The sequence below is a fragment of the Malurus melanocephalus genome, unplaced genomic scaffold, assembly GCF_030028575.1.
Source record: "Malurus melanocephalus ecotype Western Australia unplaced genomic scaffold, MMel_1.1 scaffold_107, whole genome shotgun sequence".
In the NCBI taxonomy this organism is placed as follows: Eukaryota; Metazoa; Chordata; class Aves; order Passeriformes; family Maluridae; genus Malurus; species Malurus melanocephalus.
The window spans coordinates 2,183,619-2,196,073 of NW_026623339.1; the positions used below are offsets into that span (position 1 = coordinate 2,183,619).

General features: G+C 65.9%; 4 protein-coding genes across 5 annotated transcripts; 2 read left to right on the forward strand and 2 right to left on the reverse strand.

Moving 5' to 3' along the window:
- Window positions 1-6: 6 nt before the first annotated feature.
- WDR54 (WD repeat domain 54) lies at window positions 7-5,753 on the reverse strand. Its single transcript, XM_057369358.1, has 10 exons — window positions 4,998-5,753; window positions 4,390-4,597; window positions 3,713-3,775; window positions 3,557-3,623; window positions 3,041-3,097; window positions 2,838-2,965; window positions 1,894-1,994; window positions 1,651-1,813; window positions 875-949; window positions 7-751 (listed from the first exon to the last, which is right to left on the reverse strand). The coding sequence occupies exons 1-10, from the start codon at window positions 5,561-5,563 to the stop codon at window positions 620-622; spliced, it is 1,560 nt and encodes a 519-aa protein (XP_057225341.1). The 5' UTR covers window positions 5,564-5,753; the 3' UTR covers window positions 7-619.
- CUNH2orf81 (chromosome unknown C2orf81 homolog) lies at window positions 5,627-7,021 on the forward strand. Its single transcript, XM_057369369.1, has 4 exons — window positions 5,627-5,662; window positions 5,705-5,992; window positions 6,073-6,168; window positions 6,296-7,021. Exons 1-4 carry the CDS (start codon window positions 5,627-5,629, stop codon window positions 7,019-7,021), a joined length of 1,146 nt encoding a protein of 381 aa, XP_057225352.1.
- Window positions 7,022-7,624: 603 nt separating this feature from the next.
- Window positions 7,625-10,515, forward strand: LOC130575458 (retinol dehydrogenase 13-like). 2 transcript variants are annotated; one of them, XM_057369360.1, is made up of 6 exons: window positions 7,632-8,485; window positions 9,047-9,286; window positions 9,370-9,459; window positions 9,531-9,719; window positions 9,970-10,076; window positions 10,163-10,515. In XM_057369360.1, exons 1-6 carry the CDS (start codon window positions 8,329-8,331, stop codon window positions 10,349-10,351), a joined length of 972 nt encoding a protein of 323 aa, XP_057225343.1. In that variant the 5' UTR covers window positions 7,632-8,328; the 3' UTR covers window positions 10,352-10,515. The 2 variants fall into 2 exon arrangements, with proteins under 2 accessions (XP_057225344.1, XP_057225343.1); XM_057369361.1 differs by lacking the exon at window positions 9,531-9,719 and having other exon boundaries at window positions 7,625-8,485.
- LOC130575457 (uncharacterized) lies at window positions 10,505-12,449 on the reverse strand. Its single transcript, XM_057369359.1, has 3 exons — window positions 12,316-12,449; window positions 12,060-12,226; window positions 10,505-11,803 (listed from the first exon to the last, which is right to left on the reverse strand). Exons 1-3 carry the CDS (start codon window positions 12,401-12,403, stop codon window positions 10,505-10,507), a joined length of 1,554 nt encoding a protein of 517 aa, XP_057225342.1. The 5' UTR covers window positions 12,404-12,449.
- Between the last annotated feature and the right edge of the window lie 6 nt (window positions 12,450-12,455).

The following is a 12,455-nucleotide window of genomic DNA, read 5'->3' on the forward strand; positions in this document are numbered from 1 at the left end:
CCCCCCATGCTCCCCCTGCAGCCTCGCAGGGCCCTGGGAGCGGAGCCTGGGGTCACCTCAGCTCCCACGGGGGGGTTCGGGGGGTCAGGGTCAGCCGGGGGGGCTGGAGGGGACCTGGGGATGTCCCTGGGGTTCTGCTGCAGCTGCTGCTGCTGTTTCCAGCCCCGGAGCACAGCTGGGGCCCCAAACATCTGGCCAGKGGCCACGGGACTGCAGCATCCCATGGGGATTTGGGGTCCTGTGGGGGTTTGGGATGCAGGAGCCCCCACCTCAGCCTCCCTCCCCGTTTTTTCCCCTCCCTGGCTCCCGTGGCCAGCGGGTGCTGCACCCAGGGACGCCGGGGCTCTCCCGGCCGGAGCAGCAGGTAGCACAGGTTTCCCGGGATCCTCCCGTCTGAGCCGGCTCTGTTCTCAGCCACGCCACCCTCCGGGAAGGGTGGGAGRCCACGGGAGGATCCCGGGGATCCCCTCGGGGTGGTGGAGCCGGAGCAGCTGCATCCCCACGGAGCCGGAGGGGGGTCTGCGCTCACCCCTCGCCCACGGTTGCACTGCCGGAGCATTCCGGTGTTTCCAACATTCCCGGAATTCCCGGTGTTGCTGAAATTTCCAGCGCTCCCGGCTCAGGCTGGGCCGTAGCAGAGGATCTCGCTCAGGTCGTAGCCGGTGACAGCGAAGGTGTCCCCAGCRGGGTCACAGAAGCGGGCACCACAAACCTGCGTGTCCGTCACGCACTCGGCGTGGCAGTGCCGGATCTGTGGCGGGAGTGGAKCCACACGGAATGCCAAGAGAGTGCCACATCCCTGTCCCATGTCCCCAAGCCCCATGGAGCAGCCAGGGCTCCAAGTGCTCTGTCTGTGTGCCAGGCCTGGACTCACCTCGATGTCATCCGTGTCCGGGTTCCTGCTGAGCTTCCAGACGTGGACAAAGGAATCCTCTGCGCCCGACAGGAGCTGCGAGGGGAACAGAGGGACCGTGGGGACACCGCGGAGGTGGCAGTGCCATGGGGCAGGGTGATATTGGGGTGGGATTCCAGGCTGGAATAATGGGGTGGGACTCCAGGTGGGATTTCAGAGTGGAATAATGGGGTGGGATTCCAGGTGGGATTTCAGAGCGGAATAATGGGGTGGGATTCCAGGTGGGATTTCAGGGTGGAATAATGGGGTGGGGATTCCAAGTGGGATTCCAGGCTGGAATAATGGGGTGAGGATTCCAGGTGGGATTTCAGAGTGGAATAATGGGGTGGGATTCCAGGTGGGATTTCACAGTGGAATAATGGGGTGGGATACCAGGTGGGATTTCAGGCTGGAATAATGGGGTGGGATTCCAGGTGGGATTTCAGGCTGGAATAATGAGGTGGGATTCCAAGTGGAATTTCCGGCTGAAATAATGGGGTGGGATTCCAGGTGGGATTTCAGGCTGGAATAAACGGGTGGGGATTCCAGGTGGGATTTCAGGGTGGAATAATGGGGTGGGATTTCAGGTGGGATTCCAGGTGGGATTTCAGGCTGGAATAATGGGGTGGGATTCCGTGGGATGCAGGTTTGGGATATTGGGCAGGATGTCAGTTGGGATATTGGGCAGGATGTCAGCGTGGGACACTGGCTGTGACTCCAGGTGTGACACCAGGTGAGACTCCCTGTCCCCTCCATACCTTGCCGGTGAGCGGTGCCAGGTCGAGCGCGTAGATCCAGCGGGCGTGGGCGCTGACCTGGGCACGGATCCGCCCCAATGCCGCTTCCCACAGTCGGATCTGCCCGTTCCCGTAGCCCGCGGCCACGATCCCGTTCCACAGGGTCACCGAGGAGCAGGTGGAGCTGGAGATAAGGGCACGTGTCACCACCTCTAGGGTGTCCCTCCCYCGTGTCCCACACCCTGCGGGATCCCCGGGGCTCACCCAGATCCCGGGATCTTCCCGAGCAGGGTGAAYTCCTCCCCGCTGCTCCACAGGCACAGGGTCCCAGAGTCATCGGCTGTCACCAGGTCCCCGGCGCCTTCCTGTGGGGAGAGATGGCTCAGGGGGGCATGGGGCACTGTCCCCAGCTTGGGATGGACACTGGCACTGCCCGCCGGGCCCATGGGCACCAGGACAAGCTGACACAGGTCCCAAAATGCTGACGGATCYCGGTCTTTGCGGGGCCGGGAGCGCCCGCGGGCGGCTCCGTCGGAACACGTCTGTGTTTGCCGACGCTGCCACGCCACGCCGAGGGTGGATTTCGAGGAAGAAGCAGGGCACCCCTCCCTCCTTGAGGATTCCCGGCCCCTCCCGGCCCTGGGAATCTCCCAGCACAGCCCTGGGAACCCTCGGTGCTCATGGAGCAAAGTCCAGGGGGGTGTGTGAGGGGACGGTGACAGCGGTGGCAGTGGGAGGTGACATAACAGCTCCGTGTTCCCACGGTGACACGGCAGCTCTCGGGAACGGGTTCTGGGGGATGAATTCCTTGGGGATGCCRGAGCAAGGAAAGTTCAGTGACTCATCGGGGAAAGTGCTGAGTGGGAGGAAATGGCTGGTGAGTCTGCAGGGACCTGCCCTGTGAGCTYCCAGTGCCTAAAGGGCTTCCAGGAGAGCTGGGAGGAACTTGGGACAAGGCATGGAGTGACAGGACAAGGGGGAATGGCTTCCCACTGGAGAAGGGGAGATTTGTGTGGGATTTGGGGAAGAAATCCTTCCCTGTGAGGCTGGGGAGGCCCTGGCACAGTTTGCCCAGAGAAGCTGCAGCTGCCCCTGGATCCCTGGAAGTGTCCAGGGCCAGGCTGGATGGGGCTTGGAGCACCCTGGGAGAGTGGAAGGTGCCCCTGCCCATGGGATTTASGGTGATCCCAACCCACCCACCCCCATACCGGGGCCTGGCCCTGCTCGGCCGCGATGTCGGTGATGGGATCCCKGTGCTGCTCCAGGACCTCGCTCAGCGTCACGTTGGTCCCTTTTGGGGGGATGTCAAACACCAGCACGGCCCCAGACGATGTCCCTGTGGGGTCAGAAGGTCAGCAGGGCTTGGTCACCCCAGGGCCACCGCCCTCCCCACGCCCTGGRCCCGGCTCACCCACGCAGATGAAGCGGCCGCTGGCTGCGGCGATGCCTCGGGCAAACACGGAATGTGCTGGAAGGGAACAGGTTTGTGTCACCCACGGGCAGGGACAAGCCCGGTGACAGCAGTGGGGTCACACCCCCATCCTGGCACAGGTTTGGGCCTGTCACAATGAGACACTGAGGGGCTGGAGAGTGTCCAGGGAAGGAGCTGGGAAGGGTCTGGAGAACCAGGAGTGGCTGAGGGAGCTGGGAAAGGGGCTCAGCCTGGAGAAAAGGGGATCAGGGGAGACCTTGTGGCTCTGCACAACTCCCTGACAGGAGGGGACAGCCAGGGGGATTTGGGATCTGCTCCAGGGAACAGGGACAGGAGGAGAGGGAACGGCCTCAGGCTGGGCCAGGGGAGGTTCTGGTCAGATATTGGGGAAAATTCCTCCTGGGAAGGACTGGAAGTGGAGGAATCCCCATCCTCAGGGGGATTTATCTGCCTGGGCCGTGCTGGGGGCATTCAGGACTCTCCACAGGGATTCACCTGCCGGGTGCTCCGGGATATTCAGCGCGTGCCAGAACACCATGGTGGAGCCGTCAGACTCGTACATCTGGGATGGAGGGACAAAGTGGGACACTCTGAGTGGTGGCAGGGGGGCAGCAGGACCCCCAGGACCCCTCTGGACCCCCCAGACCTCACCTGGACACCGCGCTGGGACGTGAGCACCAGCAGCACCCGGGATGGGAGCTCGCACCACGCGGCCTGGGAGGGATGGAGCGGGGTGGGATTGGGGGGCACAGGCAGAATCCCACAGCCCCCTCCTGGGACAGGACCCCAAACCTTCCTGCTGGATCCYAGAGCCTCCCCAAACCCTCCTCCTGGAGCCCCCCAAACCCTCTCCACAAGTGTCCCAAATCCTTCTTCAGGAGCCTCCCCAAATCCCCCTCCTGGATATCCCCAAATCCCCCTCCTGGATATCCCCAAATCCCTCTCCTGGATTTCCCCAAACCCTCCTCTTGGATTTCTCCAAACCCTCCTCCTGGAGCCCCCCAAACCCTCTCCTCAAGTCTCCCAAACCCTCCTCCAGGAGCCTCCCCAAATCCTGGATATCCCAAGAGACAGCTCCTGGATTTCCCCAAACCCTTCTCTTGGATTTCCCCAAATCCTCCTCCTGGAGCCCTCCAAACCCTCCTGCTGGGACAGGACCCCCCCTCTCATCCTCCTCCTGGATCAGAAGTCCCCAAACCCCATTCCAACGACACGAGGGTGACAGAGCTGTGACACGGCCCCTCCCCGTGCCAGGGAGGTGCCAGGGCCGTGTCCCACCCCCTGCCCGGTGCCGGGAGGGATCAGACAGGGCTTTTCCTGTGCCTCACCTGTGTGAGCAGCGGGGTGCTGAGCGCCGAGCCCCCTCCGCGGGCCTGCAGCTGCCGGGGGGGACCCTCGTTGCCCAGCAGGTTGAGGGTGGTGCCGTGCACGGCRCCGAAGGCCAGGGGCCGGGCAGGAGGGCACAGCACGGCCAGGTTGTTGTACAGAGCCGAGCTGCTGCTCCGCAGGGCCAGGGTCCGCTCCCGGCGGTACGGCCTGAGGGGGGTTAAACACTGCGGTGGGGCCGGAGAGGGAGTGGGGGCAGATCCAGGGGGTTGGGGTGGGTTATGGGGGGGCTGGAGCGGATCCGGGGGGGCTGATGTGGGTCCAGGGATGGATCCAGATGGGGAGGGGTAGATCCAGGGAGCCGGGGGCAGTTCTAAGGGGATCTGGAGAGCTCCAGGGGACTCGGGGCAGATCCACCCCCATTCCCTCCCTGGGCCCCCCTGCCCCCCTGCCCAAGGTTTTCTCCCAGCGACCCCTCCCCATCCCCATCTCTCAGCCCCCCCGCCCTCCCCAGCCGCTTCCCGAACCCCCTGTCCTGCCCGTCCCACTCTCCCCGACCCCAATTCTGCCCCGGTTCCCCTCAGTTTCCCCTTTCCCCCTCCCCGCTCACCCGGTGCTCGCCGCCGCCATGGAGACGCGTCGCGGCGTGATGACGCASTGCGGGCGGCGCGCGGTGATGACGTCACGTCGCCGTGGAAACCGGGACGCCACAGGGGCGGGATGGCCGAGGTGGGGCTGGGGGAACTGGGCGGGACTGGGGGAACCGGGGGCGGGCAAAAGGGCTCCGGTGGGGGGCTGGGAGGAGCTGGGGGATGTGGGGTGTACTGGGATATACTGGGGTACACTGGAGTGAGCTGGGGCGCCATGCCGGGGTGGGCTGGGATGTATTGAGTTGGTCACGCTGGGATGTGTGGGGCTGTACTGGTCTATACTGGGGCGCACTGGACCGGTCCCGCCCGGGCGGTGGGAGCTGTGGGGGTCTCTGTCCCCGCGCAGAAATCCAAATCCCGCGGCGGCGCCGCCACCAAGTCGCGACAGGACAAACCGCGAACGCCCGTCCAAGCCCAGCCGAAGGAATCGAAGCATCCSTCCCCCAAGCCTCACTCCCCCAAAAGTCCCGGCCGGACCCCTCCCCACTCCGCCCCTGCCCTCGGGCATCCGGGAGAGCATGGGCATGGACGCAGGCACAAGGAGCCCTTGGACGCCAGGCCCATCCTGGAGGAGCTCCTGGACCGGGTGATGACCGAGTCCCTTATGAGGGCGGTGGCACGGCAGGTGAGAGACCCCTCCCCACCTCCTCCCCCATGATTTGGGGAGGTCTGGCGGGGCCTGGGAGTTCTGGGCAGGGATCTCAGCGCTGTCTTGCAGCTGGTGCCCTTCACGGTGTCGCGGGCGCGGGACGCCATCCTTTTTGTCGCCGAGTGGCGGTTCCTGGTGCGGGACGAGGGGGACCCGGACCCCGGGGGGGACCCGCTTTCCTGGGGGGACACGGATCCTGAGAGAGACGGAATCTGGAAGGAGGACGAGGAGCCCCAAACGTGCCCCTGGGACTCCTGGACGCAGGGAGCTGTCACTGTCCTGGATGTGTCCCTGCCCTCGGAACAGGTGAGCCGCTCCCCGAGCCCTCCCCGGGCCCTGGCACACGCCGTGTCACCTACACCGAGTCCCCTTTGTCCCCCGGGCAGGTCCCKTCCGAGGACATCCCCGTGACAGCCGAGCCTGGAGCTCCCCACGTGTGTCCCAGAAGGGTCCCCGACGCTGCTCCTGTGCCCCCGGGCCAGGTGAGACGCGACCCGATCACCCTTACCCGAGACCCCCCGGGCTGAACCCCAGCACCTCGGGGGCCATGGGACACCGGGTCACCCCATGTGGCACCCCGACATCGGCTCCCCTTCGCCATCCGGGCAGGCCCCCTCTGCAGCAGCCAGAGCTCCCCCCGTTCCGGTCCCCGGTGCTGTCGCCGTCCTGCTCACGCAACGATCCGGACCGGAGCCTCCCGTCACTTCCCGGCCCCCCAGAAGGGGATCCCGCGTCGCCCGGACCACACGACCCCGGCCAGCCCCGCCCGAGCCCCCGGCTCCRCCCTCGGCCAAACCCCCGGAGCCCCCAACGCCGGCACCATCGTTGTCCCGCGGGGCCAGGACGGAGATCGGYGCCCAAACGTCGCCCTTCTCTCGCCGCAGCCCGGCATCGGTGCAGACTCGCAGACCCTCCCGCGGCGTGGCTGTGCCCATCTCGGGTGTCCCCAGGCTGGGTGCCCGCCGCGATGCCGCTCGCTGGGTCACCCCCGAGGTGAAGGTGGTGAATGTGACCACCGACCCCGAGTGGGCGCGTTCCTACTGGCGCGGCCGGGGCTCCGACCTGGCGGTGTCGAGGTGCTGGCAACCCACGYTGCGGCCCCAGCAGGTCTTCCCGGTAGCCGCACGGACCACCAGGGGCCAGCCGCAGCTGTGTGACCCCTGGCTGGCTTCGGCTGTGCTTGCGCCCGGTGTCACCGTGCGCTGGGGYGGCAGCGAGAGGCGCGGGAGAGGCGGACCGATCGGGGAGCAGGAGGACGAGGCGGTGAAGAAGGCTGAGAGGGAGCTGAAACCCATCCTCCGCTACCCGGAGTGCCGGATCGGAGACGACGAATGAGAGAGACAAGCATCTGTAAAAGCCGCTGGGAATGAGGTCAGCTCCGGGAGCTGCTCCTCCCAGGGAGTGTCGCAGCTCCGGGGGGACTCTCAGCCCTTGAGGGCTCCTCGGGACCCCGTGTCCCACCTCCACCGGGGCTGGCACCGGGTAAGGCACCACGCCATACTCCCGGAGCTCGGGGCTCTTTGCCGGCGCCGCTGAAGAAAACAGAAGTAAATAAAAAACCCTAAAATGAGCTTTCCTCACCCCACCGGGGACCCGGAGCAGCGGGTGCTGWACCCACGGTGCCACCAGCTCCCGGWYCCACAYGCAGCTCRTCCCCGCAGCCCCTTTGCCCCAAAATGAAGAATAAGGGGGATGCAACGGGGTGACAGCTGTGGCTTCGTTCTGTGAGCTCTCCGTCCTGGAGGACAGGGACCCCGGGTCGGGCTGCTCCAGCGGGATGGGGCGGGCAAAGGCTGCCCGGAGCCTCCTCTGGGTCTCCGGGAGCTCTGGGGTCCCTCTCTGGGRCCATCCCTGCCCACTGAGCCCCTCCTGAAGGTCCTGCTCGCTCAGGGATGGSCTCCAGTCCTGGGTCACCCACATCTGATGTCCCCACACAGCGGGATGGGGTCCTTAGGGGCACAGGGGCATGGGGTTGGCACAAGGAGTTCTACARTCTGCCCCTCCCGGTCACTCCCCGAGTTCTAGTTTTACAATTAACAATTAACCTCATTAACACAAAGGACATGGTTTCGGTCACTAATTAGGATGAAATCTGAGAGTAGGTGCGATTTTAATCTCATCAGTATGAGGGGAGATGGTAGGTATGGATTTTGGGCCATAATTAGCATGATATGCAAAACAGGATCCTGTAAGACAAGTACCCCCAACATCAAGCATCTTATTTGTGACCCCTCTTCYTGAGCTTGTGCAATTACTCCCTCGTCACTCAAAACCGCAAACGAAAATCGGATTTGACAGTATCGGTTTCGGTCCAGGCCAGGCAGACCTGAAAGGTGGCTCCATTGCGATAGTGCGGAGGCACCTGTGGAGATTTTGAGCRCAGAGAGCTCATTAAACGTCAATTCTTCAAATGCCATCACCGTCATTAAATGACAGGGTGGCGCGGGGGACAGTGAGGTGGCACAGGGGATGCGTGGCTCACCCTCCTGCCTGCTCCAGTTACTCTGCTGTCCCTCCTCAGCTGCCGGCGGCTCACGGAGCAGAGGAACCCGTGCCACAGCGGGCTGACAGCTGGGCAAAGGTCCTGCTCTGACCTCTGTCCCCAGCGCCACCCCACGCCCAGCCAGATCCCGCACCCGGCCATGGAGCTGCTGGGGACACTGAGCCCCCCGTGGTGGCTCCTGCTGCTGCTGCTCCTGGGGCTGCTGATCTGGCTCAGGCGCAGAAGCCCCTGGGACCCCCGCAAGTGTCCCACCGACCTGACAGGCAAGACAGTGATTGTCACCGGAGCCAACAGCGGTGAGCAGGAACAGGTGGCGGGGACACGTGTGTGGGTGATGGTGTGATGGCTGTGGGGTGTCCTGTGGGAGACACGGGTGTCCCTCCTCCCAGTCCCRGCTTTGGGAATGCAAATGGCTGCAGAAGCAGCTGGTGGCTGCTCCCTGGCACCCACTTCATGCTCCCAATGTCCCCTGCCCACCTTTGGTGGCCGGGCTTCACCTCGGCTGCGTTAATAACTGACAGCTAAGGCCACTGCACTGCCTGTCACTGCTGTTACCGTGTCACACCAGGGATGGGGTCACTGTTCCCACCTGTGTCCTAGCGCTGAGCACATGGTCAGGCTGGCACAGCCGGGGATGTTTGGACATAGGCTGGGACTGGGGTGTCCACATGCCCAGGGACAGAGCGGCCCCACTTGTGTTGGGATCTACTCCCACCCCAACGCCCATCATTTTCTGCTGGGTGGTTTGGGCTGTGGCAAGGGCTGCCCAAACCCAGGGGACAGGGGCACAGAACCCCAGGGATCCCCCACAAGGGGGCCTGGCTGGGATTATCCCACACCTGCTCCGTGTTCCGCAGGCATCGGCAAGTGCGTGGCCATGGACCTGGCACGCCGGAACGCCCGCACCATCCTGGCGTGYCGGAGCCGGGAGCGGGGCCAGGCAGCCGTGGAGGAGATCCAGGCGGCCACCGGGAACCCGGCGGTGGTGCTGCGGCTGCTGGACACCAGCTCGCTGGCCTCGGTGCGCGCCTTYGCCAGCGCCGTGCTGCGCGAGGAGCCGCGGCTGGACGTGCTGGTGAACAACGCCGGTGTCACTGGTACGTGCCAGCCCCACAGCCCCCAAGGTGGGTGCAGCATCCTGTTCTGATGTCCCACAGTGCCCAACATCTCCCTTTTCCAGGGCTGCCCTTCACCATCACATCAGAGGGGTTGGAGCAAACCTTCACCACCAACTACCTGGGCCCGTTCCTGCTCACCAATCTGCTCCTGGGTGAGTGTGGGGGCTGGGGGAGGTTGGGAGCCTTTGGGGAGCCCTCCCTGCTCACCCCCTGCTCTGCACAGACCTCCTGAAGGCCTCAGCGCCCGCCCGGGTGGTCAACGTGTCGTCGCTCCGGCACAGAGCGGGCACGGTTGACTGCGAGTTCCTCACGGGGCAGCGGCAGCCGGGTGGGTACGATGCTGCCTACCGCAGCACGAAGCTGATGAACCTGCTCTTCACCACCGAGCTGGCACAGCGCCTGCAGGGCACAGGTGGGTGCTAGGCACTGCTGGGCTTGGCCGTGCCATGTGACACCATGGGGACATCCCCTGTGCCAACACCCTGTGCTCCTGTGCCACAGCTCGGCAGGGCTGAGGGGTCTGACAAGGGTTAGAGACTCCCTGGGATCCCCTGTGGGTGGCAGAGCCCCGCTCTGAGGTCAGGCTGGGGGCTGCTCCTGCTGCTTCCAGAGGGATCGGGGGTCCCCAGTGTCCCCACCCTGCTGACGGTGCGGCCTGGCAGGGGTGACAGTCAACGCGATCAGTCCCGGCGTGGTGAACACCGGCATCATGCGCCACTTCAGCTACACCGTGCGAGCAGTCTTCAGCCTCTTCCGGCCCTTCATGAAGGTGAGCGGGGCCGGGTCCTGCCCGTCCTGGGGGCAGTGGGGCAGGTGGGTGCTGACAGAACCCCTCTCACCCTCCATCCCCCACAGTCAGCCGAGCAGGGCGCTGCCAGCACCATCTTCTGCGCTGTCTCGGAGGAGGCTGAGGGCATCTCCGGGAAATATTTCGACAGCAACTGCCGGCTGTCGCTGCCCTCGGAGGCCGCGCGTGACACCGCGCTGGCACGGAAGCTCTGGGAGGCATCGGAGAGGCTGACRGGACTCACCAAGCAGGACTGAGCCACCACGATGTCACCCCTCAGCAGGGCGGGAAGGGGACACGGATACTGCTCTGCTCCCCCTGTACCCACCCTGTGCCACTCGGGGATGACGCAGTGCCAGCCTGATGTGACCGTCACACTTTTATTAAAGCCCTCGGCGCCACACGCGCCGCTACTCCCAGGTGATATCCAGGTCCAGCCGCTGCTTCTTCACGGCCTGCAGGAAGCCRTCGTAGTCGCGCCGGTGGATGTCGGGGCAGCGGGACAGGTCCAGGCGCCGCAGGGGCCCCTCGGAGCTCAGCAGCTGCCACACGGCTCCGGCGGACACGCAGCTCTCGGCCAGCGACAGCTCCCGCAGCTCCCGCAGCGCCGGCCCCGCCAGCGCCGGCTCCAGCACCGAGTCCAGCGAGAAGGGCACGGCCAGCAGGCGCAGGGTCTGGAGCTGCGGGGCCCCGCAAAGCAGCGAGGCCAGCGTGGAGCTCAGCACCGGCCTGTGCGCGGCCGGCACAGACCCGGCCAGGGTCAGCGAGAAGCTCTGCAGCTGGGGCAGCCCGCGGGGCAGCAGGTCGGTGGCCCAGCGTGGCGGTGAGGCAGGGGACTCCTCTGGGGGTTCGTCGCGGGCACGGGGGTCCGGCGGCACTTCCAGCTCGGCGCTGAAGCTCTGCAGGCCGGGGCAGTTGGAGAGCAGYGAGGGCAGCGAGAGCGGGTCCCGGCAGCTGAAGCCGTGCAGGGTCAGGGTGTGCAGGCGGGTGCCCAGGCCCTCTGCCAGCGGCAGCACCTCTGCCAGTGCCCGGCCGTGCCGCCCGGTGCAGCCCAGCGTCACCCGGGACAGGCGCTTCCAGCCCAGCAGCTCCCGGAGCCCTGCGGGGCCAGGGCTGTCCCCCAGCCACACGCTGACCTCCTCAGCCTTGGGACACACGGCGTGCACGGTGCCCAGGGCATCCTCCTCCACCTCCTCCAGCTGCCGCAGGGGCAGCTTGAGCGGGAGTCCCTCTGGTGTGGCTCCCTGGCTCTGTGCCAGCTCCTCAAGCGAGGGGAAGCCCTCTGAGTCCTCGGTGCCATCCAGCTGCTGAGTATGGAGCAGATGGAGCGCGTCCGGCACGGCACCGTGTGCCAGCACCTCCAGGCACGGCAGGGCCAGCAGCAGAAAGGCCACAGCGGCCACCATGTCCCTGTCCCCGGTGTGCTCCAGATTGCGGGCCAGCAGGACACGGAGTGCGGGGCAGCAGGGGGTCCGTGCCAGGGGGTCGTAGCCCAGGTGGCGCAGGGCACGCGGTGTCACCTTCTTGCAGCCGGACACGTCGAGCTCCCGCAGGTGGCGGCAGCAGGAGCCCACGGCCGAGAGCACCTGGACGTTGGCCTGGGTGTGGGCCAGCCCCAGGCGGCTCAGGCGGGGCAGCCCCTCGGCCAGGTCCACCAGCACGGACGGCGAGAGCCGCCCACAGCCCCCCAGGTCCAGCACACTCAGGCCCTGCAGGCACACGGGGAGACCCTCAGTGGGGCGGGCGGGGGGCACCCCCTGCCCCACAGAGGTGGCACCTCAGAAAGGTTTGGGCCCACCCTCCCCCAATCTCCCAGCCCATGGACCATGGCAACCTCTGCCCTATGGAGGGTGGTCACCCCCAGCCCCACTCCCCCTGCCCCACTGATAGTGGGTACTCCCAGCCCCACAGATGTCACTCCCAACCTCACTCCCCAGCCCCACAGCCCCACAGCCCCCTGCCCACCTGGCAGCGCAGGACGATGAGGTTGCCCAGGGCATTGTTGGCGAGCGCGGGGCACGAGCGCAGGCTGAGCTGGCGCAGGTGTGGCAGCAGCAGCAGATGCAGCGCTGCGCGCGACAGCCGCCGGCTCGTCCCCAGCAGCCGCAGCAGCTCCTGCACCAGCCCGCAGGCTGGGGAGAAAACGGGTTCAGCAAGGCCTGGGACCCCCACTCACCCCACACGGGGGTCCCGGTGCYGTGGCACAGCCCCCACACCTCACCCAGATCGTTGAAGGGGCCCACGAGGAAGCGGAACTCGTACTCGTCCAGGTAGTTGTCACTGTAGTCCTTGGCCCAGAGGCTCTGCATGTGCTGGGCCAGGCTCTGCAGGCACAGCGTGGTCAGCGTGGGCACTGCCCGC